Genomic DNA, 22581 nt, shown 5'->3' on the forward strand with positions numbered 1-22581 from the left:
AATGACTAAAATCAAGATGCATATTTCCAAGGCATAATTACCCTTTTACCCTCCAGGTGAGGTTAAATGCATGTTGCAAAATGAGGTGTCAACAACTCCAAGAACGAGACCTTGATATGCAAGGTGTTCCCATCCAGTTTGGGGTCTGTGGCAATGAGATGGTTTGATGACCTGGGAGGAAGTTCTATTTATTCCTTTAAAGAACTCACTCGGGCGTTTGGATCTCGTTTTGTTACTTGCAGCAGAGTTCCTCGGTCTTTGGACTATTTGTTGTCCATGACCATGTGAGAGGGGGAGACCTTGAAAACATACTCCAACAAGTACTGGGAGATGTTCAATGAGATTGATGGGAATTTCGATGACATAACTATAAGGACAATCAAGGTCGGCCTACCCGCCGAGCATGATTTGAGAAAGTCATTGACCAAGAAGCCTGCTAGGAGTGTACGTCAGCTGATGGACCGTATTGACGAGTATAAGCAGGTTGAGGAAGACCAACAATAAGGGAAAGGAAATGCTAAGGTTATCCCTCAGGATATGAGGGATTTCAGGTGGGACAGATACAACAATAATCGGCCCCGAAGAGACTTTGCTGGGCAATCAGGGTCTATTGTTACTCAAGTGGTTGGCACAGTGTTCAGGGAACTAGTGCATCAGGTCTTGGAAAAGATTAAGAATGGGTCATACTTTAAATGGCCAAATAAGATAGGAGGAGACCCTATGAAGCGCAATCAAAACCTTCATTGTCAATACCACCAAGAGCGAGGACACACCACAGAAGATTGCAAAACTTTGTGGAATCATCTGGAACAGCTAGTCAGAGATGGAAAGTTAAAGCAATTTCTACATCAGCCTAGTGGGCAAAGCGGCCAGGCGGGATCCAGATCTCAAAGAGATACTTCTTCAAGGCCACCTTTGGGCACAATTAATGTCATCCTCTCTGCTCTAGGAAGGACTGGTTCTCATCCCTCCAGGGTAATGTCTGTAACTCCGCTACCTACTGAGGACTCCAATCCTGAGCTGAAGAAGGCTAAGATGGAGGTCCGACCAGCGTTAAGTTTCTTGGATGAGGACAAGGTTGGAACCCTACAGCCACACGATGATGCCCTAGTGGTCACCCTTAGGATTGGAGGGTATGATGTGAAGAGGGTGTTGATAGATCAGGGAAGCGAGGCAGAAATCATGTACCCTGATTTGTATAATGGGCTAAACTTGAAACCTGAGGATTTGACAAGTTATGATTCACCCTTGTTAGGCTTCGACGGGAAAGTTATTGTTCCAAATGGTCAGATTTGATTACCGATGCAAGCAGTTTCGGAAGTGGTAGAGGTGGACTTCATTGTAATGGATGCTTACTCCCCCTACACTGCCATTATGGCAAGACCTTGGCTTCATGCCCTGAGGGCTATTTCTTTCACCCTGCACTTGAAAGTGAAATATCCATCCAGGGACCAGATTGAGGGGCTTATAGCAATCAAGGATTTTGATGCTATCCATGGATGCAGAATCAGGAGGGGCAAAGTGTGAGGAGTTAGAGAAGATTGTTATAGATGATAATTCGAAAAAGTTTTTTCAAGTCGGAGCTTAGCTGCCTCTTCGAGAGAAGGAAGAGCTGATAGTGTTTCTCAAGAGGAATATTGATGTGTTCACATGAAGTGCTTACGAAGCTCCTGGGGTGGACTCAAACTTCATTTTCCATCATTTAAATGTCAACCCGGCTGTCGTCCCCAAAAAGCAACCACCTCGGCATTCATCTAAAGAGCATTCTGATGCTATCAAGGATGAAGTGATCAAACTTAAGCAAGCCGGGGCTATTAAAGAGGTGTTTTACCTTGAGTGGCTAGACAGTACGGTAGTGGTGAAAAAGAAGAGTGGAAAGTGGTGAGTATGTGTGGACTTCACAAATTTGAACAAGGCCTGTCCAAAAGACCCTTTCCCCATGCCTCAGATAGACCAGCTAGTTGATGCAACTGTAGGCCATCTTCGGATGAGCTTTTTGAATGCCTTTGAATGATACCATCAAATACCACTGGCTATGGGTGATCAAGAGAAGACGGCTTTTGTTACTCTTACTGGAAATTACCATTACTAGGTGATGCCCTTTAGATTGAAGAATGCAGGGTCTACCTATCAAAGGATGATGACTAGGATGTTTGAGCCACAATTAGGCAAAAATATTGAGGTTTATATAGATGATATGGTGGTGAAAAGTAAGGTAGTGTCCAAGCACATGGGAAACCTCGAGAATATTTTTGAAATACTAAGGAGACACAAATTGCGCCTCAATGCTTCCAAGTGCTCCTTTGGCGTGGGATTAGGTAAATTTCTAGGCTATATGGTCACTCATTGTGGAATTGAGGTCAACCCTGATCAGATTAAGGCAATTAACAGTTTACAGCCACCTTAGAATCCCAAAGAAGTCCAAAGATTAACAGGAGTGACTACCACTTTGAACCGATTTTTCTCTCGGTTAGCGGACAAGTTTAGACCTTTCTTCCAGTTGTTGAATAAGTGGAAGGGATTTAAGTGGACCAAGAAGTGTGTCTTGGCCTTCCAGTTGCTCAAGAAATACCGTTCTCTACCACCTGTTATGTCTAGGCTCGAGGTGAATGAGGTTTTGTTTGCTTACATTGTTGTGGCTTCCCATGCCGTGAGCTTGGTGCTGATACAGGTTGATAGTGATGTGCAAAGGCCAGTTTATTATGTGAGCAAGTCGTTGCATGAAGCAGAAATTCGTTATTTACCACTAGAGAAGGCCATTTTGGCAGTAGTACATGCTACAAGTAAATTCCCTCACTACTTCCAAGCTCACACAATTGTAGTTCTAACCCAACTCCCCTTTCAGTTAATACTTCGGATGGCTGACTACACAAGAAGGATTGCCAAATAGGGTACAATCTTAGGGGCTTTTGATATCAAGTATATACCTCGCACCTTTGTCAAGGGCCAGATCCTTGCTGACTTGGTGGCCGAGTTTCTGAATCCCCATTGGAAGAGAAGGGAGATAAGCAAAATATGGATGGAAAATCAATTGGTGCTGTCTCCCAGCAAAAGCCTTTATCCTAGAGGGTATACGTTGACGATGTGGCTAATCAAAGAGGATCTGGAGTGGGGCTAGTTTTAATATCTCCTGAGAAGATCACTATTGAGAAATCCTTAAGATTGAGTTTCTCGGCCACAAACAATGAGGCCGAGTATGAGGCTTTATTGGTTGGAATAACTATGGTTCAGAAAATGAGAGGAAAAACAGTGGAGGTATTTTTAGATTTGAGGCTGGTTGTAGGCTAGGTGAAGGGAAAGTTAGAGGTCAGGGATATAAGAATGCAAGAATATTTTAGTAAGGTTAGGCACTTGCAATCAGGTTTTGAGTCTTTCAACTTACTGCAAATCCCTAGAAGTAGAAACACAAATGCTGACTTTCTGGCCATTCTCACAACCTCCTTGGCGCAAAACTTACCTCAGGTTATCCTTGTTGAAAACTTGTGCAAACCTACTGAGATGAAGAGGGAAATGGTCCATATTCGTCAAATAAGGGTGAGACCTAGCTGGATGGAATCTATTGTGCTATTCCTTAAAGAAGATATCTTGCGTAAGGGGAAGTCCGAGGCTGACAAAGTGCGGAGAAAGGCTCCTTGTTTTTAGTTGTTTGAGGACCAAAAGTTATACTAGTGCTCTTTTTCTGGACCATATTTGCTATGCATATACCTTGAGGCAGTAGAGCTACTCCTAAAAAAGTTACATGAAGGGATTTGTGGAAGTCACACAGGAGGCAGATCCTTGTCTTACAGAGCCATCACTCAAGGATATTGATGGCCGAATATGCAAAAGGAGGCACAAGAGTACGTAAAGAAGTGTGACCAATGCTATAGATTTTCCCCAAACATTCATCAATTAGGGGGTGTCCTTAATCCTCTGTCCAGCCCTTGGCCTTTTGCTCAATAGGGCTTGGATATTGTAGGGCATTTCCCTAAGGCAGTAGGGAATAAGTGATGGCTACTAGTCGGCATGGATTACTTTATTAAGTGGGTTGAAGCTAAACCATTGGCAAAATATTGTTACTCGGTTTGGGATCCCTCATACCCTCATCTCGGACAATAGTCTTCAGTTTGATAACAAAGCCTTCAAAAGGTACTATTGTGACCTAGGCATTACGAATAGGTATTCCACCCCGGCTTATCCATAGGGGAATGGATAGGCCGAGGCTGTCAATAAGATCATAGTGAATGGACTCAAGAAGAAGCTGGATGATGCAAAGGGAAAATTGGTGGAAGAGCTGTCACATGTTCTTTGGACATATCATACTACACCTCGTAGATCAACAGGAGAGACAATATTTTCAATGACTTATGGAGCTAAAGCTGTGATCCCTCTAGAGACCGGATTCACAACACTGAGGACGAGCTCTTTCACTCCGAGCAACAATGATAGGCTGTTAGAGAAGAGTTTAAATTTAATTGAAGAGCGAAGGGAAAATGTCATGGTTCAGTTGGCGTATTATCAATACAAGCACAAGCAAGGGTACGACGCCAACATGAGGTTAAGGCTATTAGCACTTGGAGACTTGGTATTAAGAAAAGTTTTAGGTACTACAAAGAACCCAACATGGAGAAAGTTAGGGCCCAACTGGGAAGAGCCACATCGTATCACCTCGATCGCTGGAATAAAGGCGTACTACCTGGAAGATCTAGATGAAAAGGTTGTACCACGCCACTGGAATATAAATAACCTGTGAAGGTATTATTATTAATGAAAGTCATTTCTGCCATATTTTCTGTTTATGACGTTATGCATTACTCTTCATAATTGGTTTAAGTATTAAACAGAACCTTAGTCATGCTTGGCTCTTTGGACCACATACTTTAGGTAAATTAATACTTTATGTCATTTTTCTAAGTGTTAAACAGAACCTTAGTCATGTTTGACTCTTCGGACCACATACTTTGGGTAAATTAATACTTCATGTCATTTTTCTAAGTGTTAAACAGAACCTTGGTCATGCTTAGCTCCTCGGACCACATACCTTGGGTAAATTAATACTCTTCATAATTGGTTTAAGTATTAAACAGAATCTTAGTCATGCTTGGCTCTTCGAACCACATACTTTGAGTAAATTAATACTTCATGTCATTTTTCTAAGTGTTAAACAAAATCTTAGTCATCCTGACTCCTTGGACCACATACCTTGGGTAAATTAATACTCTTCATAATTGGTTTAAATATTAAACAGAACTATAGTCATACCTGGCTCTTCGGACCATATACTTTGGGTAAATTACTACTTCATGTCATTTTTCTAAGTGTTAAACAGAACCTTGGTCATGCTTAGCTCCTCGGACCACATACCTTGGGTAAATTAATACTCTTCATAATTGGTTTAAGTATTAAACAGAATCTTAGTCATGCTTGGCTCTTCGAACCACATACTTTGAGTAAATTAATACTTCATGTCATTTTTCTAAGTGTTAAACAAAATCTTAGTCATCCTGACTCCTTGGACCACATACCTTGGGTAAATTAATACTCTTCATAATTGGTTTAAATATTAAACAGAACTATAGTCATACCTGGCTCTTCGGACCATATACTTTGGGTAAATTACTACTTCATGTCATTTTTCTAAGTGTTAAACAGAACCTTGGTCATGCTTAGCTCCTCGGACCACATACCTTGGGTAAATTAATACTCTTCATAATTGGTTTAAGTATTAAACAGAATCTTAGTCATGCTTGGCTCTTCGAACCACATACTTTGAGTAAATTAATACTTCATGTCATTTTTCTAAGTGTTAAACAAAATCTTAGTCATCTTGACTCCTTGGACCACATACCTTGGGTAAATTAATACTCTTCATAATTGGTTTAAATATTAAACAGAACTATAGTCATACCTGACTCTTCGGACCATATACTTTGGGTAAATTACTACTTCATATCATTTTTCTAAGTGTTAAACAGAACTTTGGTCATGTCTGCCTCTTCAGACCACATCCCTTAGGTAAATTAATACTCTTCATAATTGGTTTAAGTATTAAACAAAACCCTGGTCATGTCTGGTTCCTCAGACCACATACTTTGGGTAAATTAATACTTCATATCATTTTTCTAAGTGTTAAACATAACCCTGGTCATGTCTGGTTCCTTAGACCACATACTTTGGGTAAATTTACACTTCCTATTATTTGTCTAAGTGTTAAACAGAACCTTGGTCATGTTTGGTTCCTCAGACCATGTGCCTTGGATAAACTAATACTTTCTATTATTTATTTAAGTATCAAATAGAACCAGCTATGCTGAATGGCAGAGATCTTCATTGTAGTGACTTGATTAAATGGGCACTCATGAGCATCACTTAAAGCATTTGTAAGATATCTATGATCTGTTTGAGAATGATTATCACCACCAGTTCCTTAGACTTACTGATAAATGGAGGGTTAGGTGGAGCTCGACATGGATGGATGCTCTATCATTATGTATGTTTTTGAAGTTAAGGGTATACTTTGTTGAGACGGTAGACTTAGTAGGTTTAGCTTGTCCTGTTGCTGATCATGTGGGATGTAGTAACTGTGCTACCACTTATGCAGATAACTAAATTGAGCTATATCTCATTGTCACATTGGTTAAGTGTTAAATGATACAGAAAGTATGTTAGGATTCATGTAAACACCACAAGTATGAAAGAAAAGCTTATAATTATCATTAAGCTGAGTCTTAGAAAATGGAAAATAGATTACAAAAGGGTAAATTGATTACAAATCCTGGAAACAAAAACAACAGTCCAAAAAAAAAAAAGACAACTCATGGCTTCATTTTTATTACAAGCTTGTCTTTTGGAGTCTTAGCGGGCTGGGCAGTTGCTGCTGCTGAGGATGTTGGGCCTTTACCCTTGGGTTCTTCCTTGGCAGGAATAGGGAAAGTTGCCAAAACCAACTCGTGGCTTTGGGAAACCACCCCTCCCTCAAAAGAATCCTTGGGTGCAGCTGAGGGCTTCGTAATCTCAAGGGCGACCTCCTTGGGGTTTTCTTTCTCCTTCTCAACTGCGCCAGTTTGCTCTGCCCCTTTTGGAGGACTACTAGGAGGAGGAAGGTCCTTGGTCGGAACCTCTTCAATAGGGCTCGTACCTTTGAGGGCTGCATCATCCTAGGAGGCTGAGGAGCTTGGTGCCCAGATTGCAGAGGGGTAGTAAACATTCTCTGCTCTCCTAAGTGCCGAGGAGGCGAGGCCTCAACCCCAGCCAAGTTGAGGGCCTCATTCCACACCTGGAGGCAATTTTCTCTACATACCCTCAAGACCTCAGCCCTGAGGGCCTCCTCGATCTCAACTACCCCCACGTCGTAGCCATCTTGTTCGGCCTGGTCCCTAGCCTTCTCATCATCGTCCAACTTCTTCTTCAGCACTTTTATTTGCTTTTAAGCTGCAGCAAGCTCATCCTCAGCCTAGTAGAGTTGCTTGCGCTGAGTCTCAGCCTGCCTTTCTGCCCCTTCCAAGGCCGACTCAGCGCTTTTCTTCTCCCTCTCGGCCTCGGTGAGCTTGGCGTTCAGCTCCTTGACCCTCTTCTCTGCCACATTGAAGGCCTCAACAACAGCAATCTGCCTGCCCTCCTCGTCCTTCATTTGTTGATGAGTGATATTCACCAACTCCTCAGCCCTAAAAGTGGCTGCAAAGGAAATGTAGCAGTAAGGAAAGACAAAAGTAAAACATATATATATATATATATATATATATATATATGTATGTATGTATATATATAATAAATAATAGAATAGCAAAGAGAAAGGGAGCTTAGCTTGAAATACTTACCATGGCGAGGTCTTTCTTCAGACCTAGAAACACCCTATGTCTCTTCATGGTCCTCAGATAGGCCATGTCGTCGGGTAGTAGCAAGGCCTGCTCTACAGCGTCTGCTACGTACCTGGCCTTCCCCTACTAGAAGTCCCTTATTGAGGAGTTCGCAGGGAGAGGGGATCTGTTTAACACCAGGGGGGATTCCAGTTTGGAACCCTGGTGCAAAGATCACGCCCCCTGTCTCTAGGTGCCCCATCGCTCAAGGACCTTGTCTGGGTAGTCTTGGCTATCTTGGCCCCTCTTTGAGGCTCATTCTCTTTAGGAGGGACACCTCAACCCTCTTCCATCACGTCTTTCCCCTTCTGCTCCCGTTTCCCCTTTTTCTCTGCAAGTTTGGGCTGAGGGTTATGAAGAGTGGGGAAAGAGGGGTGTTTAACTTGACCAGCCACCTCGGGTGCCTGCCCCTAGCTTGAGACTCCATGATCTTTAAAAGACTAGCCCTAGGCTTGCGCTGTATCCCCATAACTTCTGGAATGGAGGAATCTCCTTGTGTCTGGCTTACTTATGCTAAAGGTAGATGATTGAAGTCACCGATAGGAGCCTCTAGGGATTAAGGTCGGTTGAAGACCTCGAAATTGTCCTCAGAATCAAGCACTTCAACTACTTCTTCTTTTTCTTCTTCTTCCTCTTTGGTGGCTGGTTGTGAAGGGGTCACTTCGTCCTCAGCCTTATACTGAAGGAATGGCTCTACCTTTAGTACACCTTGTAGTCTCGGACCTAGGTTGAGAAAGCCAGGCACAATAACGTTGATCAGGTGCAAGCACGGGTCCTTTGCCTTTATCACGCACTTCGACACCTAGAAACTCGATGAAAGAGGGTTGTAGTCGAGGATGAGGTAGGCCGCTCGTAACTGACCGTCATTGTGAAAAAAAACCTTGGCTTTAAGTATCTTGTTTAGATTTGGCTAGTTAACGAGATTGAAATTCAAAACGGCGGTGTGCTTTTTTGCAAAACCATTTGAAAAAAAAAAGAAAAAAAGGGGCACAAATTGAAGGAAAGTTCAATTACAAACATAAATGGAGAAAAATAGGTACAGAATATGTCAAAGGGAAAAAAGGGTGACTTTGAAGTAATAAACCTAGACCTAAAAACCCCACCTGGTATCCCCTCTCTCGTCATGCAGTGAAGGCCATCGTGCCACTCCCCTGAAACAATTAGAAAGTCTTTGTTTATGCCTTTGTTAGATTCAGGGAGGCATGAGATGAGCCTAACCTCGAAGTACCTAGATTTTAGGTAATATCCCTGCCCTTTTAAGTAGTGAAGGTTATAGACCCAGTTGATATAGTGATGGGTAAGGTTTAAGCCCATTTTCTCATTAAGGGCGTTTACGCTACCTAAAATCCTAAACATATTTGGGGCACATTGGGTGGGGGCTAATCTATGAACCCTTAGGTAATCCCTAGTGATTGTGCCCATGGGGATTCTTATCCCTCCCTCTATAAAAGCAATTATCAGAATTACCACTTCTCCCACCTGCCTCTGAGTGTGCTAGTCCCCTTCCTTACAATATCTAATGGAGACTCTTGACGGGATTCTATATTGAGCTTTAAAGCTTTCTATACTCTCCACAGAGTCTACCAAGTAAGCAAATCTACCCATATGTGAAAGAGGGTTGAAGGTACTAAGATGGTAAAGGGAAATTAAGAGGGTCGAGAAGAAAAGGGCTCTGTGCAAAAAAAAAAATAGAAGATAAAGTAAATGAAAATATTTAAAAAGACTTACACAAAGAAAAAAACTCTTTTCAGATTGGCTCTTGATATTTATGAGTGCAAAAGTGAAATGAATGAAGTGCTCAAGTAATATTTGTATCAGAGAGAGAGACAAGCGGGAGAATTCCCACCCGAGTTCCAATAAAATCCCCAGCCGTTGGATTCACATCGCACTGTAGAACGGGGGGAACATGGAGCCGTAGAAATTTAATGAACGCACGTCTCAGATACCAAAGCATCAGGAGTGTGCGTTGGGTAGTTAAAAAGGTACTTATGCAAACAGAGATGATGTATGATAAGAGCAGGGTAATTGTAGTGATATTGAAATCCAGCATTTCAAGATTGGCCTTTGCCCCTTTCTATCAAACAATCCAGCATTTTACCCCATTTTCCAAATTAATTAGGAAAATGCCCCTCTTTTGAAACTTGATTTTCTCAAAATTGAGTTAAGCCTTATAGTGGCGTTTTAAGGAGCCTATAGTGACATTTTAAGGAACCTATAGTGACGTTTTAGAACTTGAGCTCCATGAAAAAAAAAAAAAAAAAAAAAAAAAAAAAAACAAACTTGCATGGAACTCAAGTTCATGGAGCTCAAGTTCCAAACGCCACTATAGGTCCTTAAAACGTCATTATAGGCTCCTTAAAATACCACTATAGAGCTCTAGATTTTTTTTTTTTTTTTAAACTCGATTTTGAGAAAATTGAGTTTCAAAAGAGTGGCATTTCCCTAATTAGTTTGGAAAAGAGAGCAAAATGCTGGATTTTTTTTTTTTAAAAAAAAAAAAAAAGGGCAAAAGCCCATTTTCTTCATAGTAGTATATATCTATATATATGTTGGGCCAGGGGCCCAATCCGAGAACATCTAGTAATCCGAAGACGGGTAAACGCTATCATGGAAGTCTGCATTAGTAAATGAAGAAATGGGGTCTGGTCATGAGGGTCCAGGAAGGTGGTCCGAGGAGGAATGCCTCCTCAGCTGAGCAAAGCAGAGGTCAAAAGGTGTGATCTACCATCCAGAGCAACATTCCGGAAGATTCTATTGATAAGGATACACATCATGAAAGCACAAGACAAAGGGAAACTATGATATATCAAAGAGAAAGCTGTTACCATCACATTGAATGCTCTGTAGTTAACTCTCTAGTTGCATTAATGTGGAAGTAATACCTAAATAGTAAGTGGAAGTCCGCATTAGTAAATGAAGAAATGGGGTCTGGTCATGAGGGTCCAGGAAGGTGGTTCGAGGAGGAATGCCTCCTCAGTTGAGCAAAGCAGAGGTTAAAAGGTGTGATCTACCATCCAGAGCAACATTCCGGAAGATTCTATTGATAAGGATACACATCATGAAAGCACAAGACAAAGGGAAACTATGATATATCCAAGAGAAAGATGTTACCACCACATTGAATGCTCTGTAGCTAACGATCTGGCTGCATTAATGTGGAAGTGATACCTAAATAATAATTTTCAGCCTTACAGCTACTCCCAAAGATTTCAGGAAAGTGTTAATGGGACAAGGTTCAACACCAGAAACTTAGTCTACATGTGGAGGGTGGAGATAAAAGAAAGAAGACAGTATAAAAAAGAAATAATACACTGAGGATTGAGGATAAAAAAAAAGGAAAAACACTGTAACAACAAGAATGAGACTTGTAATCAAATTCAAAAGAGATATATATAAGAACACATCATCTCGAATTGTGCCGATGACAATTTTCTTTGGATAAAACCTGTTTATTTTTGCTTTCAGGTCTTCTAGACCCACCATAATTGTTGTCCAATTCATTAGAGCCTAATTTTTTGACCCAATCTCTATAAATTCATTGTATTGAGCTCTTTGGGCCAAGATCCTTTTGACTCCTGGGCTTGGGACTCAAATTGGGTCCTCACAAAAACCTTTTGTATGTCACCACTTGGCATGAACACTTTTTTGTGTGGATAATTCGATAGTTAAGCACTGATAATTTGAATCTTAGATGTCTCTTTTAGAAATACTAAAAATTGCCAATTGAGCGTCAAGAGCCACCACAACTTCTAAGTCCCAATTTTTATTTTATAATTATAATATAACATATGATATGATATATGATATTTTCCTGTTATGCAAATCTCTCTCTTTTTTTCTTTTTTTTCTTTTTTTTTTAAATTAAAAAATCATAATAATAAAGAATCTGGGAAGGTTTTTGAAATAAAGGATTTGGGATGACACATTGCAGTATTACCATCACAGTAATAAACACTTAGCTAGACTGGTTTGGTCGACCCTACACGAAACCCTTTTAAGTTGGTCGCTAAGCAAAAATAAGGCAGTGAATTTTCTGTTCACTTGTTCATTTTGGCTGCAAATTGCAAATAGTCATAGAATGCACCAAATAGCATAAGATAAATTTGCTCCACACATGGTAGAATATTATGGGTTTAGACTTTAGATAACACTTGCCCTATATGAGTAATAACATCATCAAATTTGGTACTTTTAGACAACACTTGCCCCATAGAGACATGCAAATCGCCAAGGCCAGAAATTTTACATAGGGTAATTTACTAATTTGCTGCTTCTTTTTGGCAAGATATGGTTACAGAGCACGCAAAATAGCAGAATATAATCTTGCTCCCAACATGTGTAACGTGATATGTTTAAACTTTGCTTCATGCAGTAACATCAAGAAATATAGTACCCCACTTAAGAAGACATGTATCGGTAACCACAGTTACATTCAAATTGCAGAGCCAACAATTTTGCGGAGGGGCTAGAGTTTTAAGAACTAAGAACACCATTTGTGTGTAGCTTATGAAGCTTAAAAACCAACAACTCTAGATCAGCATGTATGGAGCAGTGTCAACATTATCACAAACTAAACATCAAAAATGATATTGTAGTATTAACTATTAAGGCATCACACCTCCGAAAATAAAAAATCAAAAATAATTTTAAGTATTAAATCCAGAAATAATTTTCATCACTGAAATTGAAATCATTGCAATTTTGACACCAAAGAATTTAGAGAGTACTAATCAATTTTTTCTATCCATTCATCTGCCAGTAAATATACTTCACTTCACTTTTGTGTTTTAATGGGGCATATTAATACCCTGCTTGCCATCTATCTTCAAATTTCCAGCATTTTTTTTTATAAATAAATTTTCAGAACTGAGACTATCACATACAAAAATAAAACTTCAGACCAAATATAAAAGGACGAAAAATGTAGTAGTGTAAATTAGGCTAAAATTAATGCATGGAGTGAAGTTGCAATCAAACCTCACTCCCTGACGAAAAATGTCGTAGTGTAAATTAGGCTAAAATTAATGCACGGAGTGAAGTTGCAATCAAACCTCACTCCCTATATTAAAGCACAAAAAATGATCTTTAATCACTCATTATTATTTCCTGTATGCATTGATTGGAAACTAACATAAACTTGATGATATGATGAAAACTCAGCTACAATACATTACAAAAAGAATCACTAAAAAGATTCAAAAATGCAGAAAGTAAAATGTCCTATATAAAAACATATAAGAAGCAGAAACTGTCTATTTTTTGACTCTAAACAAGGATATGGGCCAATAAATAAGTTCTACAATGAGTTCATGACATGTCCTGAGAAGGGTTTATACCAGCAATCTTCCGGGCTTAAGGTGGGCAGTGTTTTTCTAAGCTGCATTCTCCTTGCTTTAGACATTACCGCAAATTATATTGATGGATCATTACCTCTGTGTCACGTTTGAGATCGCTGCTCATTCTTCCAAGAATTTTTAGCAGCTTCTGCAGATGAATCAACAGAATCCCCATTGCCATCTTTTGGTTTTGAGAAAAAAGGATCCCATTCATGAGGTCCCACCTCACGCTGTCCCTCTTCCAACAAAGCATATTTCCAACTGTTTTCCTCAATAAAGTTATCGTCTGTATGACCTTCAATGATGTCCCTCCTCAACTTGGTAACTTTGTCAATAACTGCTTGCACAGAAACATCAAAGGCATCTTTGAGAGTCTCCAGTTTTGAGCGAGGATCTGCATACACCAGCCTCGGAATAAGACTTATAACCTCCTCCCTCATGATTTTCACCTGCTCAGGAGAAATTTGAAGCAGCCTTTCCTCAATGCTAATATTCCTCTTTCGGATGTCATCCTCAGGAATGAACACAGAATACTTTGTATAATCCTTTGGAAGATGCCAAGTATATTGTGTGTATGCTGACCCGGGATGGAAAAAGACAGGTATGCAACCAGCTAACATAGAGTCAAAAGCTGATCTTCTGGTGTATGAATCGCCCTGAGGTTGAAGGCAGAAAAGAGAGCTCTGGAACATCTGCATTATACTGCTTGGAGAATGACACTTGCTCTCCCCAAAATCGCATTCCAACAGCTTGCCGCGCTTTGAGCTCTTGCATTGATTAATAAGCTGTCCTCTAATTGACTTAGGATTGCCAGGACGTGGGGCACCAGCAAAAGAGAAGAGCCACTTCCTTTCTAAATTCCTCATCCGCTCCTGCCAATTGAACACATCAGCATCCCTTGCTGGATGGAAGTACGTGGGATATGGAATACCAAAATCATTAGCATTCCATGGACTTGATTCAACCACAAGCATTGACATATTCTTCGCAGCAGGCAAGAACAGAAGCTTGTTACCCCAATCCTTTTCTTCCTCCGATAACCTCCTAAAATCCCAAGTGATCCTCCCTGCAACGAGAAAATGGTCTTTCCCACCCATAATTCCCCATTCCGGCCTCTTCATAAGCCAATCAACCAGATCAAGCGAAGCTGCATCCCTCCTCGAGATATTGTGCCCCCAAAGATACCGTGCAATATCAAACCCTGCATAAAAGGGTACAAAAATAGCCGCGGCAAGAGACGAATCACGCGTCAAGCACTCATACTGTTTCATCCGATTACTAAATATCACATCAACTGCAAACTGATTTGTTGCATACCAACCAGTATCCGAAAACACCCCTTCAACATTCTCAAGCGGCGGACCAAGCCCTGCATTCGTTGTAAACTTACACATATTCGTCCAAAGACTCAAAGACCTACACTCCGTAAGCATATCCTCATTAAACCTTGGAGGAAGATCATGAACATAGATATACCTCCCACCACACGGATCACTCTTGTTCTCTACCGTCCTCAACGCCCTCATAAACGAAGGATACTCCTTCTCCTTAGTCTCCTTCTTAGTTTCCTTCTTAGCCTCACCACTCCCACCCTGCCTAGATTTGGGATAATTCCCGGGTTTCTTGGGTTCACGGGCCGGAATATTTTCCAAATGGGCGTCAGATTCAGGGTAATTCTCGGGTTCGCGAACCCGGGCAGTTTCTAAATGGGTGTCAGATTGAATTTGATGGGGATCGGGCAAATGGGTATTGATGGAATCGGTGTTAACATTACTGGGTTGTAATTTAAGAGAATCATCAGTGGCATTAGTATTACTAGTTCCAAGCACAACGAAATGGACATACAACAACAAAATCCAAAAGAAAGCTGACAAAGATGCCAAGAAACAAAGCCTAGTGTTGTGATTCTTTCCGGTTCCCTTCTCCATTTGCTCAATGGGAACACTCGACGCCGTACGGCGTCGCATCACCCTCTTGAAATCAATCCCAAAATTATCTAACAGTAACAATCAAAACAAAGAAAATCCCATTTCACACACATCCCCAATAAACTATTTTCTCAACAAAACAAATCACAAAGAAAGTGTTTTGTTGAATCAGTTGGCGGATCTTCAGGAGAGCTAAAAATGAAGATTTTCACAAACAGAAATTTAAAGAACAAAGAGAATTGAAAGAAAGAGAGAGAGACTTACTGGGTTTTGATTTTCTGAGCAAGATCGACAATTTTTTTTTTTTTTTTTTTTTTTTAAATAAATTTTTGATAGATTTAATGTGAAAAGAGAACCGAGGGAGAGTTTTATTTTATATAACTGAGAGTCACTGAGGTTTGGGGTGGCGCAGGCGCACGTTAGCGACGTGCGCTGAGGTTTGTCTTGATGTCGGTAGCCGGTGAGATTTCGACGCGTGGACTTTGTGGGTTAACGTGTCGGTGTGCTGAAACCGATGGAGGGTGAGGGGCTTCCTGAAATTACGTTTGCAATTCTTGAATCATGATGTGATAAAAGGAAAATGGTGGTTTTGTTTTTGTGAGAAATGTCAAATTTAAGGTTATTCCATTTCCATTATTTATTATAGGAAGTCCAATGAAAATTCTAGGAGGTGGCGGTACTAGAAGTTAGACCTTGCCTATTACACGTGTAGGACATAAGGTGAAACTAAGTGCATCCCACTTACGTCGGGATAATTCAGGTTTAATAACAGCTTTCTAAAAATACAAAGCAACAAAATTTGGTGACACAATTTTGGTACTATGATTGCTAATTATAAGTAATAGATTTATATGAAAGTGATAAATAGTTATTTATAATTTATTATATTAGAGTCGTGATATAAAAATTGTGGTTCTAGAATAATTTAATCAACCACTACTAAGATATTTGATGTTTACTATCATGGTACATCTAGTTATGTATTACTCTTTTTTTTTTTTTTTGATAGAAACAAGATGTCTTATTTATTTAATATAGAGTTCATACAACAACATCATAATCCAACCGTCGGGCACACAGTCTATTACTCCCGAGGCTAGCCAAATCCCTAACAAAATAGTGGTATACAAAATTGGGACAGGTACTACAAAAGACAAAAGATGTTGTTGGCGGGTTCCCCGCTTCGCTAGTGCATCCGTGCATCCATTTGCTTCACGGTATATATGATGCGTCTGCACCTCCCATTCCTACTTCATGAGGCTCCTACAATCATATATTAAAAACGTCATATCAGGAGGATAAGTAGCATTTCTATTAGTTATTCATGATAATACTCTAATAGAATCAATCTCAATCTAGATAAACTTAAAACTCAAATCCCATGCTAGTGAAAGTCCCTATCGGACTGCTGCCAATTCAGCCATATTATTGGTTACTATGCCCAAATTTAACGAAAATCCTAAAAGCCACCAGCCAGAGCTGTCACCCAATATACCCCCTGCACCAGCCAACCCTGGATTGCCGATGGCACTGCCATCCGTGTTTAATTTTATATAGGGGTCCATCGAGTAAGATTGTGTATTATTCTTGGCTTCTCAAAAAATTTGTCTATTATTCATGATGTAAAAATTAGGAAAAGCAATCAATTTGTCTAAAGTTTGATTCTTCACATCCATTCATGGTATATGGTGAGGCTCCAGGAACAGTTTATTTATTTATGTTTGACAATTCAACAATCTGATCTGTCTTTAGAAGGAACCTTAAAAGGTGTGAATTCATGAGTTATTCACTTTACACAACTTGTGTCATTGTCCTTCACTCCTTTGTTAATATCCCGGAGTTTTTTTTATACTTATCTAGCACGGCTTTGATTAAGAAAATGATGTTGTTGACATAATAAAATCAAAAGACGGCAAAAACAAATACATGCTACAGTAAATTAATTTAACAAAAGTGAAAATAGTTGATCCGGTCACTTTCATCACTTATTGAAATGCAAGGACCAACATGCATGGTCTGTTTCCAATTTTGCTTGCTTTCGCAATCAAACAATAACATAAAAAAAAAAAAATATATATATATATATATATGTTTTTCACAACAACGTCACTTTTTTAGGGAACCATTACTAATACTATTTTTTATTTTTGATAATTCAAATAATTTAATAATTACAATAGAGATGGAGGAATTTAAATCTTAGGTGTTTTCGTTCGAAATAACAATAACAGTCAATTGATCTACAAGACACTTAGCTACTAACACAATTTTTATTAGATTCTAAAAAAGAATCATTTTTATTAACACTGTTAGAAGTTTAGCCTTGTTTGGCAAAAAAAAATTCCCATTAGTGGTAAAATCTATTAGACAAGTTGACCTCTTTATCAAACACCAATCATTACAACATTTGTTGGGGGGTAAAAAACATTTTTTTTAGACATTGATAATGCGTCCACTTTTATTATTCAAAGACCAATGATAAACATTTCAAGTGTCGATGAATAAAAATTATAAAAGATGTCCAAGAGCCAATCACACGTTGACATACATTGATATTTAATTTAAAGTAACATGAGTAGTCTAATTAAAAGCTATCATGTGGTACTTTATATTAGAACAATTTGACTAATCAAATAATGTCATATGTTCCTTCTCAAAAACAAATAAAATAAAATAATGTCATGTTTCCCTCGGAAAACAAGACATAAAATTTGTCCATTTAAATCATGACACATGTCACCAATGAGAGCTAATCATGTGCCTTCAAATCTCCTCAAGACTCCTATAAATAAAGACTCCCCTCAGTCTTATGGAGGAGATTCAAGCACATTTAGAAGTTTCGAAACTATGCCAAAATCAAGCTCGAAAGCCTTCCAAGAATTCCAAGAATTTCAACCTTCAAATACAAAAAATATTCAAAAGAAATCATTTAAATTATCCTCCTAGATCTCAAAGTTCACTGGAATCAAGTTCAAAAGCCTCTACAAGCTCTAAGAGACTACAAATTAGTGAAGACCTACAAATTTAAGCCTTCGAAATCCCAAAGAACTTCCACCACAAATCTTCAAGTGCGAAGAACATTCATCCAAACCATCCTTCCAAGTCTTAAAGTTCTATTGGAATCAAGTTTCAAAGCCTCCAGAAACTTCAAAAACTCTAATCAATCAAAGCTTCATTGGATTTAAGCTTTAAAGCCCCGAGGAACTTTCACTACAAATCTTTGAAGATCAAGAGCATTTGAACAACACACAAAGAACATGAAAAACGCAAAGAACACAAAATTTCTAACAAGCACACAGCCATAGATTCATTGCAATTTTATTCCAAAGATCTTTCAATCTACTTTCCAATCAAAGCAATGACAATTTGTGTTTGAATCAAGACAATTCTTGAATTGAAGATTTTTCTAAGGAGATTAAATCAGATGATTATTCTATTATTATTCTATTATAATAGAATCAAAATATAGAGAATTGCCCTCACACATTCATCAATACAAATTTAAATTTGTTAAACTATTTTGATTGTTTGATTTCCCAACTTGAGATTTTGTGTTTACAAACACAATAAGAAGGGAAAAAAAACAATTAAATACAAAAAGGCAAAAAATAAAAATAAATAAATAACTTAAAAAAAAAAAAAAAAAAAAAAAACCCAAAACTTCACACCTAATTTTTATCTATGTTTGTGAGTTCCAATTAGCTTAACTAGTAAAGTCTCTTGTTGTCGAATAAGAGATCTATGATTCAATCCCCACTTACACCCAAAACTAATTGGTGTCTTGATTTGATGATAAAGAGCAATCATAAAGAGCAGACATCATAGGTTGAAACTATCTCTAAAAGAAAATTATCTATGTTTGTATCAAGTATTAATAACATTAAAAATAAAAATAAAAATAAAACTTTCTCAAAAAAAAGTATTAATAACATAATTAAAGGAGTAGATGTATAATGCGGGTCTCTCACTTTGCTTTTTACATTCATTTTACACTCGAATTATCCATATAATTTTGTATGTTTGGTCCTCCTAATTTTCATTAACTCTGTTAAGCATTCAATAATTATTCAATATTTTTTTGAGAAGAATAATTATTCAATATAGTAATATGAAACTCCATTTTCTTACATAACAGTGGATTATATTAATTAAATTTATGGTAGGATCCATCATTCATGTGAAAGGATGAAAACCACTTCTACTTTAAAAATACATAATAATTTTCCGTAGGCACCCACAGAACTAAAATCAGCAAATAGGGGTTTTACGGAATAATGTTTTGCAATGCGAATCATGTTAATTATTTATAGGAACTGTTAAAATTTTGTTGCATGAAACCAACTTTGGTATCTTATCTTGTTATGTGCCATATAATAGTGCAATTGCATAACCAAATTTTAAATTCTTATTAAATTCATTTTGTTGGATGCCATCAAACTAACATTCTGTCACTTTTTTTTTTCTATAGACAAAAAGTTTTATTACCAAACCCATCAACATCCTAAGAATGTTTTGAAATTTCATATGAATAAGATTCAATTATCAAATTATATTAGATTAACTATCACCATGATCTCAAAACAAAAACTCATCGTAAATGTTAGTCACCTTATTACTAATGAAATCTTTACAAATACAAAGTACACCATTCTCTACTTACAACACACTGCATCTGATCACATTATATTAAACTTTTTTTTTTTTTTTGGTTGTATCAATTACCTTTCATTGTGTTACATTAGATAAATGAAGATCATCGATCCACACACGAAGAATGAGGCTGCAGGGAACATGCATGTTTTGCCAGCTCCATTTCAAATGAAAGGAGTTACAGGCTTTGGGCGAAATTAGTGGGGGTCTTGAGGTTTGACTGTTCTAAACGCATGTGAGGGGAGCATGATCCAATTAGGGTGTGGAAAGTGAATGCAGTTACATCATGACCTTTTACTTCATATGAATACTCAATAGGATAGCTCCACGTGTATGAAATGAAAGTACAAAGATAGGTTTATAATCTCTCATTTTTTTATAATTTCAATAGTTAAATACAACGGGAGAGAAGATTTGAATCTGAATGTTATGAAAACATTAGGAGATATTAACCTGTTGAACTACAAGACTCTCGACATAATTATAATCTCACTTGTTATTCTGTAAAAAAGTGTCTTTCGATGGTTTTTTTTTAATAGTCTTTTTGTTAAAATATGTTAAACAAAACTTAGGAATACTTAATATAGACCATAAACTAAGACAAGAATGGACTCCAACTACCAAGTAAAAGCAAACTATCCATATAAAACTAAAATCAAAATTGTACCTTTACATGGTAGCATCTAATTATCTATTATCCCCCAGCTCGAGTAAACAATGATCAAGTGTAATTTTAATATTATTGTTATATTCACTTTTTTCTCACTTTTTTGAATAGCCAAGTTAGACCCCTTTATATGATTCCAAGATCCTAAAGTTCCGGGACATAATGCTCTAGTTATGAATGCCTTTTGCCTCATTATTATGTATGGTATGCTCTTTCCACCATCAAAAGCGCAATCTGCACTATTGTAGTCAACTATTTGCCCTTAACTTAAAAGAGTGATAGGATCTTAATCAAACCAATCATATTGGTGAATCCAATAATGCTATAAATTCTCCAATTAATTAAGCACCAAGAAGTTTCTCTAATCTAGATGCAAATAAAGAAGTCCAGTTTGCTAAGGAAGACTCTGGTGATAAAGTTTCTCCAATATTCGAACAGCTCATAAAAATTTAATGAAGAAAGAGGTCTTAAAAGGACCCAATGTGGCAATGTGTAAAATGTGTGGTGATAAGGTTGAAGATGGTCCCTAAGTCCCTATGCTTTGTGGAATTTTGATATATACAACATGTGTGGGAAGAAACAACGGTATTCTCAAAAGTCACAAGAGCTGGTGGAACAAATATGGCTAATTTTATTGATCTAGTATTAATGCCATCCAAATCACAACACTATTTGCTAGGGTTAAATAGTCGATCTTGTAGCCAAGAAACAAAATAGGCACACACAATCAGTGGATCTTGGATTGGATTGGATTGAATTAGATTGAGTGTGTATTGGGTAAGCGTGTGCCAACTTTCACATCGGGTGTTATTAGATAATTATGAGGAGCTCCAATTATAACTTGACTAATCTTCTTAAGATATAAGCGCAGATGTTACTATTTTTTTTTTTTTTCAAATCATTACACATACATAGGAAGATAGCCATTAAATTTATTAGAGATTAGAGAAAAGAAAAAATTAGGGGAGAGATGGGGAGAATCGAGGGACACTTAACAACATAATTACTATGGTGAGTGATGAATGTATATTATTATATAATTATCACTATATGTTACATATACATACTATATGTGCTTTTTCATAAAAAAGTTGAAGAATGAGAATTAATCTCAAACTCCCATGTACCCATTTGAGATGCTTCCCCAACCTGCCTACAACTCTGCTTGTTGTGAAGCTTTCTGCCTGGGGGTTGGGCATCACACATTTGATGGGTAGAAAGAGTGGGCAACCACTAAACTATTATTTGAGTCGAAATGGACATTGTGACATAGCAATGTTGGCAATGTAACTTGTGGTGATAGTTTATTAAGGGATTAAAGAAACAAAAATGAAATAAGAACTCCTGGACTTTGTGATTGATAGATCTGCATGTGGAGTTGGAAGTCCCTGTATTTGTTGTATTTTTAGCACGTAGGACCTGGATGTTTGCCATGTGTATGTATCATAGAACTTCGTGGTTAGCATTAGATTCCCCATTATTTCGGTGATATATAATACAATTACAACACACTTGAAAGAAAATGAAAACTTCGATCATTTAAACAATCAAAGGAAATGCATGATTGGTCCACTTTTTAAATATTAAATCTTGAATCCAAGAAATTATTGGAGTTTAAATTAAATCAGGAAATAATTGTAAATTTGCTGAGTTTTTGACTTGGCCTACTATTGAACCAGTCTTCAATACAAGCCGAGTTTTTTATATCAATGATAGCAACAAAAATAGTATGATAATCACAGATAAAAACTTTAAACAAAACCCAAGTCCAATCCCTAACGTATCATTGTACATTATTTTGTTGATAGTTTGAGATCTTCTACTCAACTTGACATCCCCAAAACACAAGCTAACTCCTGGGTCTCTCATTCTGAGCGCACTCCCGTACAAAGTGGAATTGTTTGCACCTTGAACATTGTTGTTTATATAAATGTTAATGCAACAAGAATCATGAGACTCACCTCTAGGTCTACTGCGCATGAACATTGCTGCCCCAACGTTCCTTCCTTCCAAGCTGGGGTGTTCAAAGAAGTAGTCTTGGACCTCTGGGCTGGCTTCTGGGTCCATGAGATATTTGATTGTTTCTGTTGGTGGTTCGAGATTTCTATTTTTTTTCCTGCATGTTTGAAGTGCATGAACATTTTAGTGGTTGATTTTTTCTCTCT

At 38.0% G+C, this 22581-nt stretch overlaps 2 protein-coding genes across 2 annotated transcripts; one reads left to right on the forward strand and one right to left on the reverse strand.

The window, feature by feature from the left end:
- The first annotated feature begins 537 nt into the window (after positions 1-537).
- LOC115961760 lies at positions 538-1296 on the forward strand. The gene has a single exon (XM_031080684.1). The coding sequence runs from the start codon at positions 538-540 to the stop codon at positions 1294-1296; it is 759 nt and encodes a 252-aa protein (XP_030936544.1).
- Positions 1297-12914: 11618 nt separating this feature from the next.
- On the reverse strand, positions 12915-15696 carry LOC115960186 (xyloglucan galactosyltransferase MUR3-like). Its single transcript, XM_031078955.1, has one exon. It carries the CDS (start codon positions 15136-15138, stop codon positions 13273-13275), a length of 1866 nt encoding a protein of 621 aa, XP_030934815.1. The 5' UTR covers positions 15139-15696; the 3' UTR covers positions 12915-13272.
- Positions 15697-22581: the final 6885 nt, after the last annotated feature.

The sequence above is a fragment of the Quercus lobata genome, chromosome 9 (genome assembly GCF_001633185.2).
Source record: "Quercus lobata isolate SW786 chromosome 9, ValleyOak3.0 Primary Assembly, whole genome shotgun sequence".
Lineage (NCBI taxonomy): Eukaryota > Viridiplantae > Streptophyta > Magnoliopsida > Fagales > Fagaceae > Quercus > Quercus lobata.

Excerpts from the sequence above, each read along its gene's own strand:
- LOC115961760 (XM_031080684.1), top strand. The coding sequence starts at position 538 with ATGAGGGATTTCAGGTGGGACAGATACAACAATAATCGGCCCCGAAGA.
- LOC115960186 (XM_031078955.1), bottom strand. The coding sequence starts at position 15,138 with ATGCGACGCCGTACGGCGTCGAGTGTTCCCATTGAGCAAATGGAGAAG.